Genomic DNA, 19426 nt, shown 5'->3' with positions numbered 1-19426 from the left:
CGTGCATGCATCCTCTACAAGTGGTTGTGCTTCTGTATACTTTACTGTACATTACTGTATAAAGTAGTACAGTATCTTTACTTCAAGCCCAGGATGTCCAGAAGCAAGCGTAAAAGCAGCAGTGATGTAGCTGGTACTACTGTACTTTTCAAGGTAATGTGCTGTAAGATTAAAAATGTTCTCTTTATTTTTTGTGTTTGTTTGTTTTTTATGTATTATTTGTGTGAAAAGTATTATGAACCTATTACAGTACAGTACTATATAGCCGATTGTGTTAGTTGGGTACCTAGGCTAACTTTGTTGGACTTACGAACAAATTCGCTCTCAGAACAGAACTCGTTCGTATGTAGGGGACTTACTGTAATCATAACACCCATCCCTGCATACTAACTTTATATATTAGCTCTATAAAGGTTAGTTACTGTTGCTTTTGTTGCTGATTACTCAGTTTGCCTCAAATTAAAAGTTGGTGTGAGTATTCACTTTAGAATAGAGAGTGTTGATCCTTGGCAAAGAATTTTATTTCTGGGAATTTATACTACAGAAGTAGAGCCTCAGACAAAGATGGATGTGCAAGAATGCTCACACTAGCATTATTTATAAAAGCAAAATAAATGAGGGGAGGAAACAAATTAAATCTCAAGCTATGATACAATACTAAGCAGCCGTTACAAATAATGTATCAGAAAAAAAATATACAGTGACATAAGTAAATGTTTATGACACCATAAAAATGAAAAAGCCAGCATTCAAAATGCTCTTACAATTTTGGTTTAAAAAAATGAAAGCTAGAAGAAAATACATAAGATGTTTACAGTCATGCAAACGATTTCAGAGTTATGCAAATTTAGAAACGTGAGTGTATGGGGCAAAGGCATCATGTATTTTAATAGTAATGATTTGCATGAATTTATTCTTCTTCCCAGTGCAATTAGCAGTGATTGGCCTATAGCCCTTTTGAACTATTAACTAATTTAAGTAACTATCTTTGGTACTGGAATAGAAAACAAACTCCTCTTATGCCTTTAAAAACAACCAGACTGAGAATTAATCTCATGGATTTTTATTTTTAAAATAAAATGAGGTTTTCCTTATTTGGTATTGACATATGTCAAGTATCAATGTGGGATGAGACTGAGAAACTTGGCAGCATTTGGGACTGTAATTCAAATTGACCTTAATAAGTCTCTAAAGTGATCAATAGCTATGTAAATGAAATGCAAGGTCTTGGCTGTGTGAAACTATCTGAATGGAAGCAGCGTAAGGCCCAAAAGATGAAATAGATGAACTGTAATATTATGGTTAAAATACAAACACAATTCCAAGATGTCACTGGCACCATCCCATTATCCCTTTGTATCTTTTAATTTACCACCTGCAGGTAACAGTGGCAATTTTTTTTTTTGAATATTGACTGGAATAATGCTACTAAAAGTGCTTGTCTGTGAACTGGTTGTTTCCAGGTGGCAATGACATAAAGGGCTTGAACCAGAGCCTAAATCAATTCACTACTTTCTTAGAGAAAGTCTTTGCTATTGAAAGGAAAGAAGTCAGCTGGACTCATCAGATGTGCTTAGAGATGTACTTTTTTTACGTTCTGATGCAAGCTCTTTATCTTGTTGCAAACCTGCAAAGTTTTAATCGTGATCAGACCAAACTCTTACTAGCACTATCTTCAGTCTTACCACCATGGTACTTAAAAGCCTCCAAGGTCTTTACGTGGCACTGAATCATGAGCCAAAATCTTAATTGTGGCCAACAAGACCAACATGACTTAATCCCTGTCCAAACGTCGTTAGCCCTCATTCTCCAGGTTCCAACCACACTGTCCTCCTCTTGTTCCTCGATTCTCCAACTCAGGGCCAACACTTCTCTTGTCACATGTCTAGTTCTTTCTCACCACTTACGTCTCAGCTCAAATATCGCATCCCCATCGAGGACTCTCCTAAACAACCAAGCTATGGGGACATATGTATAACTGATTCACTTTGTTATAAAGCAGAAACTGACACACCACTGTAAAGCAATTATGCTCTAATAAAGATGTTTAAAAAATAAAAAACAACCAACTTGAGCTAGACCTCATGCTTGTCTACTCTCTATTTTATTTTTTTCACAGTACGTAGCACTCCCTGAAATTATCCATTTGTAAGTTTAGTTATTTATTGTCAATCTCCCTCCAACCCCTATCAGGAATATGAAACCTAGTTTGCCTTGTTCTCCACTGTATCCCCAGCTCCTAGAACCATACTCGGTGGCCACAGATAAACATTTGAATAGATTATGAATGTATGAGCCCATGAAGGAATAAGTCTTGTTTTGTTAGGACCCATATTATCATATGTTAAGCATTGATGGCCATAAACCAGTTTTCAAAGGCAAAACTTGGGCTTTCATATATCCCTTGTTAATAAATATTTTGAGCTATTCTATTAATTTCTGTAGGGTTAAACAGCATGCTTTAATAGTGTTTTTTGTGCATATTTTACTACATTATTATTTTATTTAAAAATAAACATAAATGGAAAAAGTTGAAATATTTTAGCCTATGAAAGATGAGACAGAGATCAAAAACTATATGACAAAAAAAAAAAACAAAAAACTATACAATAGCTCACTAGCCAAAATGGTCATTGAACTTAAACCAGATGACTGCATTCAAAAAATAAAAGAAAAAATGTTTTAATGTTTATGAAATGTTGTAGACAATTATGTGTATAAACAACAGGGAAATTAGTGATTTTATAATGTTTTATTCTTTCCTAGAATTGTTTTCACTTAGCTAATTTAATATTCATATATTTTTCAATAAGATAGTGTATAAAAATGGAAAAGTGCCTATACCTGGTTTTTATCTTATTAATGAATATCAAGACCCTTTCTTCCATTACAGTACTTGTAACAGAATCCTCATTTTGCTTTTCCTGAGTAAGCTAATCTCTGAACACTTGAGAGATATACAGAAGCAGCTAAAAGAAAGGAACAGGACAATGAAAGAATGCCGCTGTTACACAACAAAGCTTTCTAAAAGATACGTCTGCTGTCTGTAAAATATGAAATTAAATCAGCCAACATATAATATTACCCATAAGAAATCTGAACTAATCAAAAATTTGAATTTAATAAGTGCAAATCTTAAAAAATAGTTTGCATATAAATATTTGATAAAACTTTGAAATACAAGCATACCTTCTTCAATAGGCTCATATTTTTGAATGATCTCAGAAGCAATACTTTTATTAATGTCAAGTGTATACTGCTCTTGTGTCAAAAACTGGGCCAGATTCTTTTCAAAAAGAAATTTCCGGTTTTCAGAATACGTGTTGAAAATCTCAATAATTTCTTCTCTGTGTGCAATAATTCGATAAATTGTTCTAAATTCTTCTATGGTGATTCTTCCTTGCTTCAGCCTGTCATTATCCTACTAAAAAAAAATGACTGGTGGGCTCACATTGTGAACAGAAAAAATACACAAAATGAAGACGTTAGAGTATTTGTGTAACATATATACCAACTTATACTGGAAAGAAGTTACACTGGATTCTTATTTCAGATAAAATACATAAAACTGCATGAAATGGTGCCAAAGTTGGGGAAAGGTTAATGGATCATCACCACTTAAAACCCAGTGGCCAGAGCTGCCCAGTTTAAGTGAAGAAGTGTATCCTGCCCCTGGGGAGAGTTAGAACCCTTACGCAGTTCTTTACCCGGAAAGACTTGCCCGAATTCAGGCGAAGCTGCTAGAGATTCTTCCAGACTTAGGACATCCCAGAACCATTTGGATTTACCTCAGACCTCCTCCTCACTGTGGTGATAACATATGCCATCCCATAGAGCTCACTATAGTCTGTTGTTTTGTCCCTGCCTAGTTGGTTTCCTCAATGAAAAGCTTTGTTTTGGGCACTTGGAAACTGAAATCTAGGACATGGGTCCATCATGAAGGGAAAACAGACCTGTGGTTTCAGATCTGCTCGGTCTGAATGGGAAAGGAAAGGTGATCCAGCAGGGGTGCAGGACTGCAGAGGGAAATGTTGACTCTGAGAGGTCATGGAACTTTCAGGGACATGTGTCCTACAGAGTCAGAAATATGAATCTAAATATCTGGAGGGGGATACAGGCTTGAGATGAACATGCTGGAGTTATTCCTGGGTGGATGTTTGTAAATAAATGGTCAGAAATAAGAAGACCCTCTCTGTAAGAAACAAAACAAAAACAACCCAATAGCCATAGTTGGAATGGAAAGAAGTATGGGAGAAGATGAGGATTCTAGGTTATCTTTCAATTACACATTTCATTTTTCTATTCTACTCTATTTGAGTAGCTTCTTGAAACCATCCAAACAGTATGTAACCCCACGTCATCAATAGGCATCCTGCACCATCAATGTCAGAATAAATCAGTCATTCAAGATCACTGTAAATACAGAAGCTGCAATAGGTGGTAATAATTTGAGGAAGTGGAATCTGCATATCACTGAAGGAACTGGGAGAGGGACAAACAAGGTCAGTTTCGATGAGAAAGAGTAGCTTCACCTGGTTGTTCTGGAAAATTCACATTTGAACTTTATGAGATAAGAGACAGGAAAGTGGGCTGGGTCCAGTTATTTAAAGTAACAGAATCACTGTGAGGTTCTGAGTAGGAAAATGACTAGCATAGGAGAGGTTTAGTTGTGATTAGTTGTGCATTACTGATGGGAAGAGAAGGAGAACTGCAGGTAAGGGAAGAGAGAAGATGCCATCCAGGTGGGAGGTGGTGAGTAGAAACTAAAGAACAGGTGTCAGTAAAATCATGAAGAGAGAAGTCAGAACGATTCAACACATTAACATTTTAGATGCATGAGGGAGAGAAGTCAAGAAAGTCTGGAGTTGGGGAGAGTTAGAATAACTAGTAGAATTAAGAGTATCACTTACAAATAAAAAACTGAGGTATAGGAAGTGCACCTTAGAAGGACATTTAATTTCCAAAGAGACCATTTATATTTTAATTTTCTCAATACATTGCAAAGTACTTAAGCTTAAGTACAAAAAGTTCCCGTTAAAGGGCCACTGTATTGTGGTGAAAAGCTGACAATCTGTAGACAGTCTGAGTTGACATTATATTTCTAGCTCCAAAGTATGTGGGATTTTGAACTTCTAAATTAAACTATGAGCTTCATAGTCTTCATCTGCAAAATGGGGATAGATAGCACTACTTATGTCACAGGTTGCTATGAGGATGGAGATATCAGTGTATTGTTAGGTCTCATCTATGTCTGTTTCCCTCACACCCTCCAGCCTAGTGTCTCATCTTTTGACAAATTTAACTATAAAACAACCCTAAGGTACAACAGAGGATAAACATGCTGGAAATGATCTCTTCACTTTTTTAGGAAAAGTTCACTGGTGGCTACCGGAGAGTTTGATCTGAGGAATCCAAGAAACAGTGTGAGCTGGGAATCAAGTAGGAAGAGCACCAGCTTAGTTCAAGGAGGAGCATTAATTTACACGTACAGAGCAGCTTGAAGAAGCAGGGGCTGGAATGGAGCCCCATTGGGAATGAGACGGTGATAAGCTTGGGAAGAACGTTGGAATCGGTGGTCGTCAAATAAGAAGTTGGGTCTCCAGAGCTCATTAAACAATAATAGCACCCTAAAATTACAAAATCTTAAAAATAATTCATATTATCAATAATCTCAGTAGACTATGAAGTTCAACTTACTGTTTTGAAATTCTGGATTTTGAGGTCCACATAAGTCAATGTTACAGAATTAATTTTGTTTTTAATTTAGCTCCATTTTGCTCATAATTTGTCATAAGATCTTAAGCAAGTCAATAAAAATCAAAGTGTGCCTGTAATTCCCAAAACATTTTGTCATGTAAAATTGTATGAATTAAAAACTTTTGTCTTACTGAATAGCGGCATACAATAAGATATACTTTATCCACTAAGCAATGAAAATTCTGCTTCTTTCAAGCAGGATATAAACTTGACCATCTGAAATGTCCTCTGGTAACTCATTCTGTTTTGTTTTTCCCTAGAGATTGAAGTTGTTATCTGATACTAGAAAGAATTAGAGATATAAAGTTGAAACAAAATTCCAAATACAAATAATTGCTATAATTGATCAAACCCAAAGGAAATGAGGGGTCAAAAATTAATCAAATTGCCAAAAAAGAAAAACCACACACAAGAGGTGAGAATCGTATCGCTGAAAATGGGAAGTTCTAATTTTGATAGAAAGAGAAAAGGAAAAGGAAAGCAACAAAGGGTAAGTAGTAAGGAGAAGAAAGATGACAGAACGTCAGCAGAAGGGAAGAAAGAAGAAGAAAAGTGATAAGCAAGGAAGGTTCAAATCTGAGTACTGAGGCACGTAACAGCAGCCACAACTTGTAGGGTACCAATGTATTAATATCTCCCCTGTAGGAGGGAACTGAAGGTCAAAAATCTTATGTAAATTGTCCCCAGTCTCACAGGCATGGTAGACCAGGACCTGAACTAACTCCAAAACAATAAGGACAAGCAATGGGAGGAAAGAGAAAACAATACACCATTGCACGTATTGAGAGTATATGTGCAGAAATAAACTGTGTCAAATACAAGTCTGATCTCTTTAACTCTCTTAAATTTCTCAGTGTTTCTCCTTTGTCTTCAGGACAAAATCCAAACTATTGTGTGGAATCCAAGACCCTTGAAGACATCACTGATGGTTTCTTCCCTCACCTTCTCCCTTGCACTTCACACTGCCTGTGCTCTGAATTAGTTGCAGTATAAACATAAAGCTGTCTCTTGCTATTGTAAAGGCTGTTTCTTCTGTCTGGAATGCCCTTCTTTTATTGTACTTCTTAACTTACGAATTTCTACTAATCCTTGAAAAAGTGTCCTTCTCTAGAAGTCAACCCTTATGTCCCTCTGTGTCTCTTCCTCAGCCCATGTTAGAGAGTCCTACTCAGGATTCTTATATGATTCTGTACCTTCTTCTCTCCTAGGGTTTATTACACTGGAATTAAAGCCTTTTTTTCTACTTGTCTTCTAGAATTGCCAAATTGTCTCAGACAGGAAGTCTGTCATCTGTTTCTTGTATCCTAAGTACTTATAAGAGTGTCTGACTGAGGTCTTCAGAACTTGGTCCAGCACCTAAACAATTTTATGATCCTGGTGAAATATGTTCATTTAATTGGATAAAGGAGCTAAAAATCTCCCTAAAGCTAGGGAGTGTAGGAAAACTAGTTTTAAAAACTTATTACAGAAAATATGCAAAATCTCAGGCCCCACTGCAGGAAATACTATAGCTTTTAAAAATGTTACATATCAATCATTTACAGTTTACAACATAAAATAAGGGTAATGAAGCCATCTTTCTCCTGTTTACAAAAAAGAAAAACCACGAAGCTCATTAAGTGGTTATTCTTTGCAAGCATTACAAAAAGAACTTTCCCAAACAACTCTTTCATTATTTATGTATAATTTTAAAATGTATCTTTTACCTTAAGACTATGAATCCCATGAAGGTAGATATTTTATACTTATTTTTATTCCCAGTACCTGGTACTGGACCTACCCTAAAGTAGGAGGCTAGTGATTACATGTTTAAATGAATGACTGAATACAGGAGGATAAAAGAACATATTAAAATAACTCTATTGTTAGTCATTCTGATAGTACACTTTAGAAAACAGAATTAAGCCTTTTCATTTTGTCACCATTCTCCATTGCTCAGTTTGTTAGTAAAAAGATGAAATGTTGCTTTAAAAATGACATGAGAAAGCTGATCTATCAAAACAAGAAATTTTAAAATAAAATTTAACATTTAAAATTATCTCTGAAATTACACTAAAAACAAAGTATTCAGAATATATTCTAGGAAATCATATGACTTGCAACTTTCTTCCCAAACTCTGACATACTTGTTTAAACTACCTGGCAAACTTGGTTTTTTCTCTTTTTTCTGTTTCCTTCTGCTTCTATTGCACAGATACAGCAGCCAGAGGCACCCAAGTCCCAGTCTTTCCTGAAGAAGGCCTATTTCCATACCTTGGAGACTGTCGCCAAGGCCAGGAGCTTGTGCACACAAGCTGTTTCCCAGAGGACACACCCCTTGATAGCCTGGCTCTGGCCGCCAGTGGGGCTTGTGTTCACGGGTTCAGCAGAACCCTGCCAAACAAAGAGAAAGTCCTTGGCTGGCAGTCCCTCTGGGGCTCCGGTCAGAGGGGATGGACTGATGCCCCCATCTTCCAGTCTTTTCCTGAAAGATGTCTATTTGCACACCTTACAAGCTGCTGCCTGAGGGTCCAGCTTCCAATCAGCCTGCATCTAGATGCTGCCTGATCCTCTGTTATGAGACACTGCCAGGTCCTGGTACACCCTCAATGACTGGGAGCCATTAAGAATGAAGTAGGCTGCTTGCACTATCACAGAGGTTGAGAGACAAACCAGAACCAAGGCACAGAAACCGACAGAGAGTAAAGAAAATGAAGAAACAGAGGAATACGTTCCAAACAAAAGAACAAGATAAAACCCCAGAAACAGACCTTATTAAAACAAATAAGTGAATTACTTGATAAAGAGTTGAAATAATGGTCATAAACAATATGGAAGTTCCTCAAAAAACTAAAAATAGAACTACCATATCATTCAACAAGTTCACTTCTTGGCACTCATTCAAAGGAAACGAAATCACTATCTTGAAAAGCTATCTGCACCGCCCTGTGTTCATTGCAGCATTATTTACAATAGTCAAGGCATGGAAACAACCTACAAGGATAAAGAGAATATGAGATATATATGTGTGTGTGTGTGTATACATCATATAAATATATATAATATTTTTCTTCCATAAAAAAGGAGGGCTCCCCTGGTGGCGCAGTGGTTGACAGTCCGCCTGCCGATGCAGGGGATACAGGTTCGTGCCCCGGTCCGGGAAGATCCCACATACCGCGGAGCGGCTGGTCCCGTGAGCCATGGCCGCTCAGCCTGCGCGTCCGAAGCCTGTACTCCGCAACGGGAGAGGCCACAACAGTGAGAGGCCCGCGTACCACAAAAAAAAAAAAAAAAGGAAATTCTGTAATTTGTGATGTCATGCATGGACCTTGAGGGCATTAGGCTAAGTGAAATAAGCCAGATGGGCAAAGACAAATACTGTATGATCTTATGTCCATATGGAATCAAAAAAAAAATGAACTCATAGCTAGAGAACAGATTAGTGGTTCTCTAGCTATGGTGAAGTGGATGAGAACAGCTAGGGCACAGAAGAGGGGCAGGATGGATGAAGGTGGTCAAAAAGTACAAACTTCCAGGCATAAGATAAATCATTCTGGGATGTACTGTACAGTGTAGTAACTATAGATAATACTGCTATATCATATATTTGAGAGTTGCTAAGAAAGTACTCTTAAAGGCTCTCATCACAAGAAAAAAATTTTGTACCTATGTGAAGAGATAAATGTCTACTAAACTTATCATGGTAATCACTTCATAATATATACATATATCAAATCATCGTGCTGTTACACCTAAAGCTAATACAATACTATATGTCAATTATGTCTCAATAAAATTGGCGGTGGGGGCAGAGAAAGACTCATTAAGATTGCTCAGGAAGAGTTTGTTAAGTAAAAAGAAAGAAAATTAAGAACTCAACTTTAAGAGGAGAACAGAAGAGGAATGCTAGCAGGACAGATGGAGGAACGATATGAAATTTTAAAGAAAAACTTGGAGAGAGTTATGTCTTAGGAGTTAGAATAGAGAGAAGTTTAAGAAAAGAGCGATAACTAAAATGCATGGAGAAGCTAACCATTGAATTTAGCATTTTTGAAATAAAGAGGTTTTCAAAATAGGTGTGAAGGCACAATTTATTGCAATGGAACACTGAAGAAGTTGCAGGAAGAAATGTAAAGGATTCTTTCAGTTTATCTGCTAAAAGAGAGACTGTAACATTTAGAAGAGGATATGGTGCAATTTATTTTTCAGATAAGATTAAAAATAAACTTAGACTCTGGAGAACCAACTAAGGTAGGAAATCATAAACTCGAGGTGGAACAAAACACAAATGTAAGTGCCTCAATTGACCCAAGTTGCAGATTTGTAGGGCAGAGGCAGCAGAGAAATATCCTAACTCATCTCTCTGCCTTCTAACTCCCAATCCATTCTATACTGCTGCCAGATTTATCCTAAAATATGCAGTATTTCCCTGCTCAAAAAATGTCAATGGCTACCCATTGCCTACAAAAGCAAGTCCAAATTCCACGGCCTACCAGTCAGGATTTTTATCATCTGGCCATAACTTGCGTTTGCAGCTATTTCTCACCACTCCCATTGGAGCATCCTACACTCAAGACATGGCTGCTTACCTTTGATTCTTCAACCATTTCTAGCAATGTGATCTACACATATTGCTTTTCACTCCTCAAGGTCCAGCAAGAATGCCACCCCCACCATGGAATCTTTTATAAAAGCCCCAGTTAGAGTCTGTGTCTTCTCAGATTCCCTGATAGCACTAGGAAATTTATTATAATCTACTTCTGAAACAATAATTTCTGTATTTCTTTTCTCCTTAAAAGAGACATACAGTTTATTTTTTACAATCCGCTGTTTCTAACAGAGTGCCATGCACATAGTGTAGATTTAATAATGGTTGCTAACTGCTTAGAGAATTTGAAAACTTAAGGTTAGTCCTATAATAATAAAAATTCTTGAAATTGAAGACAATACTATTTCATACTCAGCAAAAATCAAGAGTGTAATCTAAGACTAGCTATATGTATTGAAATGGCACATAATATTTCCTAAAAATAGCTGACATGCTATAAAGATAATAATAAAGCAATCAAAAAAAATTTTAGTAAAGGGATAAAAAAGAAACTTAGAGAACTGCTGATCAAGCCATGACTCAATAATTAATTCTGTAAAAAGAAGTTTACAATATTTTGACAGGGTCATAAATTTACATGTTCTTTATTCAAATTTTATAATAAAATTTCACCTTAGAAAATAAATTCATGTCAGAATTTATGTCAGCTTCTTAGGAAATCAATGAATGTATTGTAATTTTCTATATTTTTTTGAATGATCATCAAGTAGCTTCAACTAATATTTATCTAGTGCCTACTTTATGCCTAGCTTGGTACTAGGTACATTCACAAATGATATCTTATTTAATATTCAGAACCATCCTGCAAAATAACTAGATTAGTATCCCCATTCTGCAGGTTAAGACATTTGCTCAGAAATTTCTGGCTTGCCAAGTACTATACAACTAGAATTGTGTACAAATGTATACAACTATACAACTAATAGACTGAACAATCTCCACATCCGTTGAGCTTGCTAATGACAACAGCTGAGCATTTTGTGTGTGTGTGTGGCCACCAAAAACAAAGATTCATTATGATTCATTTTATTTGCTCCGGCTAAAATGTGTACCCTGAAGTGTGGAAAGATTAGCAACAAAAGTTAAAGCAAAAGAGTCAGATGTTTAAACTTGGTCTTCACCTTTCCAGAAAATTCAGTTAGCCAATACATTTTCCCTGAGCATATTACTTAATCAACATTTTAATGCATACACAGCAACTTAGCCTAAGGCAAAGGAGTATTTTCTATTAGAGGGCCTAGGGGAATTATTTTAATAGAAGAGAATGGTTTATCATAATCATCAGCCTTGTTTATATGTAATTTATGCTTCTAAAGTATTTGAGTTCATTTTAAAGGGTTTTTTTTGAAGTATTCTAAGCAAACTCTGCCCCTCTAATTTCTATAATTAACATTGTTTTCATAGCTACTTTAAAAAGGTTTTGCTAAACAAAATAGACCTTCAATCCTGCTATGTCCAAATAATCATAAATTTCAGTTAATGAGCTACTTATTTACTTGTTATAACTGTTTAGCATTCTACATGACGCTTTTCAATATGGCATGCATTTTACTCAAGTGGATTTCAAACAGCTATCTCTATCTTGCAGATAATTCAAAGCAACTTGATAATCACTAAATAAGATTTTCAATATTTCACATTTGATACAGATTTAGCATATTACTACCTCTATATTGTGTTGAATGTGAATTTCATTAAACCAGAAAGCAGATAGCTCTTTCTCCCTTTGGGCAATACCACCGAGGGAAAATTCTACGTGTAAACGTCTTTCACAGAAACTTGTGTTCTTCACTTGTGGTATTAGACATGAATTGATTAAAATTCTGATAGCTTACTGCAGCACAAGCTACTTGGATTCATAGAAACAGCTCTGAATTCTTTGTCTTTTACTGCAGTCTCCTGAGAAGTACAGCTTTTCTTTTTCGAACCTCCTCTTTATGGTTCGTAAACATGAGGGCTAAATCTTATTGAGAAAAATGCTTGTAGGGTCTGCTGTGTGTTTCTGCTTATTGTCTAAGCAGAGGCACCAACCACCTTTCTTCAGGACTAGCTCTTCAAGGATGTTTTACGTAATGAAGAGATAGTATCTCCCTCCAGAGGAAAACTGCAGGTTTGTTTACTGTCCAGGATAATAATGATCATGACAGCCTCCAGGGCAAAGATCAGACAGGCCTACAGCCCATAATAAAAGCTCTGGCTTTCTAAACTTGAGGTCCCTCTCAGGTAATGCCACCCACCGCGCGCGCACATGTCACCTGACCCTCCTCACATCACACTTTGGGAACGGGGCTAGGAGACATGGCACCAAAATGTTGATATGCTGGCAGGTGCTATTTTTGTGAGTGCCAAGCTGTCTTTTTTCTCTGAACTGGAAACCTGCGTCTGCCAACATCCCTAAAACTATATCAGGCTAACTGAGTAGCTCGCAGGTAAGGTAACACAAGCTTCCCGGTTTGTGTTAGTTGGTAACAATTTCAACCAGATTGTGTTATCTGGCTACTCACTTTCAAGAAACCAAATCATATTCAGGATGCCTATCTTCCTAACTATCTGAGCTGGCCAGTCTAGGGTTCTTGCCTGACTCGCCAAGAAATCTGCCATCTTCCTAGTGCAAAACTCAGCTATCACTTGGTTTTTTCTTTTTTTTTCATGATCTTTCCCTTTGTCCTCTAGGGACAGACTTGATCCAGGTTCCCTTCCTACTAATTCTTCTTTAAACAAAGAGAATTTACGGCTTGTCTGCTTTGAGGTGAGAAAAATGCAATTTTTCTGAAGATTGTCCATGCCTTCTATAAATCACTAACATCCAATCCACTTACCATTTCATCATTTATATGATTTGATCTAATCAGATGACCAGTCCTAATCTGATGTGAACATTCCCACGTTCTCAGCAGACTGTTCTAAACTAATAACCTGGCATGATTTCAAATTTTATCATCAATTCATTTTACTTCTTACCTAAACTCTTTGTCTTGATTATAAATATATTTAGCATAATTAATTGCTTTAATTCTTAAGAGACTAATCTTTCATATGTATTTTCTTCAGAAAGCATCCAAGTAGTTATCGACATTTTCCAATATTGGATTAAGTCCTTCCTAGGGTGGGGTGTTCAGAGGGCGGATATTATCTCACCTTAAAAATATACTTCACGTGAATAGTATTGCACCGAATATCTAATTTTTCAAGTAATTTCAGAGTTTTTTCTAGGGTAATTTTTCCATATTTAAAGTCATCCCGAACCATGGACAAAAACCATGTACGAAGGACACCAAAAAAGGAAGTTAAGGAAATTCTCACAGAAAGTCATTAAGTACTTAAAAATGACTAAAGAATATTTTACCTCTCTTCAGATCAATGTTTTTATTTTCAGAGGAGAGTCTATCTCAGGCTTAAATGAGAAAACAATTTTATGATAAATAATATTTTTAAAAAACTAAGTAGGCACTACTCTGTGGTAAAGGTATGAAAGGGTATAACACAATAAAAATTACAGGAAAACAATAAAAATTAACATTTGAGAAATCAAGCTATTACTTGGGAAATACAGTCTATCTTCTGAAGACGTGAACTTGGGAGACAGCTAAACGTCAACACTTGATCTCTCTCGGCATTAGTTTCCTCATCTGAAAAGTGGTCAAATTAATACTTCCAGAAGGTGGGGGCATTAAATGAGTTCAAACCATTTATGATTTATGATATGATTATTACCACTACATTAGCCAAATGTCAGGCTACACGCATGCCCCAGAAAAGCAACATTTTAAGGACCATAAAAAAGAGTAAAAAAAAAAATGTCATGGTGTCTATTTAGTATGAAAGAGAAGACAAAAATAATCAAGCTTGCTTATTATCTACAGAGAAACTACAAAAATTAGGACACTTCAAATTGAAAAACTAAGGTTAAGAAGAATTAACACGACTATCTATAAAATCGTGAAAGGTATTGGTAAAAATTGTTCAACAACACACTCAATTTCAGATTGTAAGAACTAACTGGAAACCCTTCAAACTAATGGCAATGACTTAATACGGCAAAGCTCATGTTATTATAAGAAAAAGATACAGGAAGCTAGGGAAACTCAGAAAAGCTCAGGGCAGAAAGGGAAGGAAGCAGTTTTTGCTTAAATGAGAGAAACTTAAGTTCAGGACTCTTCAAAAAGAATGAGAAAAGAATCAAGGAAAGGGGATAAATCAAAAGAGGAAAGAGGAACAGAAAGCACTCTGAGTGGATATTTGTTCTCCATATTTTCATGACCTGTAGTTCCGTTTCTCCTCGCTTAGAAGTTTCTCCCCATTATGAGTTGCCACAAGTTCCAAATATAATTAACTCTGCCCCTTTGCAGGAGAGGGATTTCTTGAAACTCATCCACTGATGCCACTGCTCCTTTTCTAGAAAGAAAGCAGAAAACACAGTGGTTTGTTGCCTTTGTTCTTTGGAGTTAGCTCAACACTTAAATCCCACAGAAACCATACGTAACATGTGGTCTCTTCACTTCACTGCCCTTAAAACTTTCTGGTTTCTTGCTTATGTTATGACCATTTCCAAACCCACAATGTTTATAAATGAGGCATCATCTCTTGCTGTCTGGCATTTTCCCATGAACTGCCATCGTACCTCATTTTATTTTTACTGTTTTGTTTAAACCCCTCAAACCTTTCAGCATAGCATGCTTCCATTGGGTTGGGGACAGTTATTCTGAGGGCCTGATTATACATCAATGCCATTGTGGTCCCCAAAAGGTGCAAGGGGTTGCCAGACACTCTAGAAACTCTGGGCTGCTTCTCTAGATCCCTGACAACATACAATGCACACAGAGACACACCACTTTTGAAGAAGGCTGTTCTGGAGGCTAAGTTCTTAAAATCTTCAAAATTCTTATAGCTGGTTGGCTACGCACCATGCTGTCAGGTGACTATCATGTTTTTCTTCTGGTCTGAACACCTAATGTGATATCACTGAAAGTTCCATACCTCATAGAGAAAGCTTCTTTATGACTTCATCAGGAGACTCAGAGTTTGCCAGACAACCTGTTTTTTCATGGTCAGACATGGTAATCTTAAGCTGAATGTGTAACACCTTGATGGGAAGGTTGTCCCATGGAATGTTTTCTCATCTTTGAACACTGTTTATTTCAGAAGCTCTGCTTCTGCTACAACCAAACATGTCACTTAGCGATCTGAGTAAGAAAGAGAAAGAAAAAGTAATTCTCAGACTGTTAATGCAGGCTCCTCCAGGGGAATTTGTAAATGTCTTTGATGATCTCTGTCTGCTTATCCATGATGAAAAACTCATGCACCATCTAGGTGAGTGTGCAGGCCACCAACACTGCCAAAAATATTATGTCCCACTCTCCATCGATGGGAATGCGGTCCTCCTGTCTCACCACAACGTAGTGGGTAACTACCGATTTTTTGACTACCAGAGCAAACTTTCTTTCAAATTCGACCTGCTTCAAAACCAGTTAAAAGACATCCAAAGTCACGGCATCATTCTGAATGAGACGGAGCACCTGAGGACTGTTGTTCTGTGTGCCTTAAAGCTGTATGTGAATGACCACTATCCAAAGGGAAACTGCAATGTGCTGAGAAAAACGGTGAAAAATAAAGAGTTCTTGATCGCTTGCATTGAAGATCACAGCTACGAAACAGGAGGTTACTGGAATGGCCTTTGGAAATCGAAATGGATTTTCCAAGTCAATCCATTTCTAACCCAGGTAACAGGGAGAATTTTTGTGCAAGCTCACTTCTTCAGATGTGTCAACCTTCATGTCGAAATCTCCAAGGACCTGAAAGAAAGCTTGGAAGTAGTTAACCAAGCTCAACTGGCTCTAAATTTCACGAGGCTTGTGGAAGAGCAAGAGAATAAATTTCAAGCTGCAGTCTTAGAAGAATTACAGGAGTTATCAAACGAAGCCCTAAGAAGAATTCTACGAAGAGATCTTCCAGTGACCCGCACTCATATGGACTGGCAGAGGATACTCTCTGACTTGAATCTGGTGATGTATCCTAAGTTAGGATACGTCATTTATTCAAGAAGTGTGTTAGGCAACTGGATTATATAAAGGATTTTTGCTCATGGTAACTGTCTTGACCTGATTACTTTGTTTCGGGGGGGCAGGGAGGGTGGCAGAGGTTATTTGCCTAAAGTTGAGAAGCCACTAGACATGCCTGTCACTTTGCAGATGCAAGTTTTGGGGGGGGGGGTTGTTTGTTTTTTGAGGGGGGGGGGATGGTTGGTCACATCACACAGCTTGCGGGAACTTGGTTCACCGACCAGGGATTGAACCTGAGCCTTCGGCAGTGAAAGCACAGAGTCCTAACCACTGGACCTCCAGGGAGTTCCAGATGCAGGTTTAAATTAGGGACAAGTCTACCAAATCATTTTATTCAAGGAATATTTACCAGTAAGTCAAGAAAATGATGATGGAAATGTATTTCATGGTAAGGACCATCATAAAGCCAGAAACACTTTTAGAACCTAAAATGGTTTTATAGAATGCGGCACCCCAGAAGTATTAATAGAGGTGGCCAGGGTTAAGGCTGTGTATGTGTGTGTGCTTGTGTGTGTGTGCAGGAATGACTTTTGACTTTCTTTGTAACTGGAGAAGGTACGCAAATGAAAGTCATTCTGCGAATGATACTTCACCTAACTCAGTTCAGTCCTACACCAACCCTGAGCGGGTAGATTTCAATAAGTAACATTAAGGTTGGATGTTCCATGAAACCAACAGATATCAAAAATCTAGCTCATATGAAGGACTATTGGATCCACAGCCATCCCCCCCAAACACACAATAATCTAGAATTACTCCAGTCCCCAGGCTTTTCTGATACCTAACACGGTCTTCGAAGAATCAACTGGAAAAGCTTGACTCCCAAGCTTATATAGTCCAGCTCTTGTGAAGTCATCACTACAAGCATATATAAGTGCTTATTTCATGCTGGACCTTGTGCTAGATGATTTACACACAACTTCTCATCATTAGGCTGCTACTAGTAGTAACCCCATTTTACATGAGAAGAATCTAAGACCTGAGTTGGTTAATTCACACAGGCACATAGTAGGTGGTGAGTGTGACTACCTCCTAACACTCTTAACCTCTAGGGTATTGCAGCTCTCTGTGGAGGCCTGTTTCCTTGAGACTTGTGAACTCTACCCTGCAATGACTTAAATGCCCTAGGCAAGCATTTCACCCAAAAGATACCCCCAAAGGAACTGGAACAGGTGGGCTGCTGTTTTCTAGCCAAGCTGTCCCCTATCACTATTCCCAGCAATGTTACTGACCACTTGTGTCTGCTCTCAAAGAAATCCAAATCTAAACCTCTCTAGTAAGACTGCAGTCGAGCAGTAGATGGGCCCCAGCCCCCAAGTCCCACTTATCAGGGAAGCAAAGTGCCTTATAGTTTGGATCCATGCAATTGAAAAAAGGTCTAATTTTACTTAATAAACATTGGAGCAAGTGTTTATTAAGGATCCTAGGCAAAAATGTCTAAATCTCAAACTTTTCCTCAACTTGTAGATCTTAGAGAATCTCAGGAGGATTACCTAGGGTGTATCATTAAAACTATAACTTTCCAGTACCCATCCTCAGATTCTGATTTAATAGGTCAGAAAAATCTACATTTTAAACAATTATGGGTGATGATTCCAATGAAAGGGACTCTAGGACCACATGTTAAGATATATTGTTCTAATCTTAAACTAACACACCTTTACTTCTATTAATTGAAATCATTTCCTATTGTCCATTAAAGGCCATTTCTACTACTTCACTGGGTTCACCATGCACAGACCAAGGACAGGCCTTCATCTGTCATGTTAAAAAATTAAGCAAAATCTTTCTAAAGAAAAACAGCAAGGAAAATTGCTCTCATTGCCCTAAAATATACCCATCTGACAAATTATTTTGCAAAAATTTGTATTCATATTATGGTTATATATGTGTTGATTTTCCAGATCATTCCAGAGTAAGGCTTAATGTTTTATGGAACAATCACAGAAGCATTTAACACCCACTTTAACACAGGGTTTTAAAAATAATATTTATTGGTATTTCTGGATATAAAAGTCACATGTGCAAATCATAGAAAATGCTTAAAGTATAAAGCATGTTGGCCAATTTCCTTCCATCCAATTTTATGGAATTGTTTTAAATACTAAGGATATCCAGTATATAAAAATTTGTATCCTGTTCTTTTTATATAACCTCCTGTATCATAAATATTGTCCCATGTCATTAAAACCCCTTGAGCACATAATTTTAATTATTTACATGATATTCATGTATAATAACAAGACAACCATTTCTCTATTCATGCATAATTTAAAATTTTAGCATTTTATTTTTGTTATTAATTAGGCTATAGTATCTCTGTGCATAAAGCTTTGCCCACATTATACATTATTTCCCTTAAGATAAATTCCCTATAATCACATGTTGAAAACAGATGAACATATTGATGCTCTTAATACATATTGCCAAATTGCTTTCCAGAAAGATTTAACAATTTATAATCCAGTTGGTAGCATAAAAGTATTTAGCTCGCCACAGTAACCTTGACAATATTGAATATCAAATTTTTTCTTTAATAGGCAACAAACCTTAAAACAAAACGAGTAAAAAAGGTATTTCACTAACTTATGCTACCCTATACCTAAAAGCATTCCCACAATATTATTTGGTAGTTACTTTCTTTATATGGAGGCTGGCATAGCCAGGAAAATCTACAGTTACTACCTTTTCTCGGAACCTTTATCTCACACACACACACACACACACACACACACACACACACACACACACTTACATTTAAACCTGCACTATGTGCCCAGGCATATACACACATACACACACAAAATCCTTCAGATTCTGAAGACTCAGTGTGATATTTTTTTAATATTCCAGTATTCTCTCCCCCAATCCTATTTCCAGCTGGAATGTTAGCTCCATCAGAATCCGGACCTCGTCTATCCCAAGTATCTAGTCCATTATTGTCTGTCATATGGTAGGTACTCAGTGAATTAATGAGCAAATGAACAAGTAAATCATGATAATAGGTGCATAAAGCATGGTA

General features: G+C 37.0%; 2 protein-coding genes across 2 annotated transcripts in view; one reads left to right on the top strand and one right to left on the bottom strand.

The window, feature by feature from the left end:
- The window catches only part of PLCZ1 (phospholipase C zeta 1), a 42986-nt gene extending 27910 nt beyond the window's left edge, over positions 1 to 15076 (bottom strand). The window contains exons 1-3 of the mRNA XM_032646972.1: positions 15006 to 15076; positions 13484 to 13643; positions 3190 to 3421 (exon numbers count right to left, since the gene is read on the bottom strand). Coding sequence (XP_032502863.1) covers positions 3190 to 3421; positions 13484 to 13643; positions 15006 to 15076 — 463 coding nt within the window. The remainder of the gene's footprint in view (positions 1 to 3189; positions 3422 to 13483; positions 13644 to 15005) is intronic.
- A 274-nt stretch (positions 15077 to 15350) lies between these two features.
- On the top strand, positions 15351 to 16430 carry CAPZA3 (capping actin protein of muscle Z-line subunit alpha 3). Its single transcript, XM_032646679.1, has one exon. It carries the CDS (start codon positions 15514 to 15516, stop codon positions 16411 to 16413), a length of 900 nt encoding a protein of 299 aa, XP_032502570.1. The 5' UTR covers positions 15351 to 15513; the 3' UTR covers positions 16414 to 16430.
- Positions 16431 to 19426: the final 2996 nt, after the last annotated feature.

This window comes from Phocoena sinus, chromosome 10 (genome assembly GCF_008692025.1).
Source record: "Phocoena sinus isolate mPhoSin1 chromosome 10, mPhoSin1.pri, whole genome shotgun sequence".
NCBI lineage: Eukaryota > Metazoa > Chordata > Mammalia > Artiodactyla > Phocoenidae > Phocoena > Phocoena sinus.
This window is presented reverse-complemented; position numbering and strand designations above follow the sequence as displayed.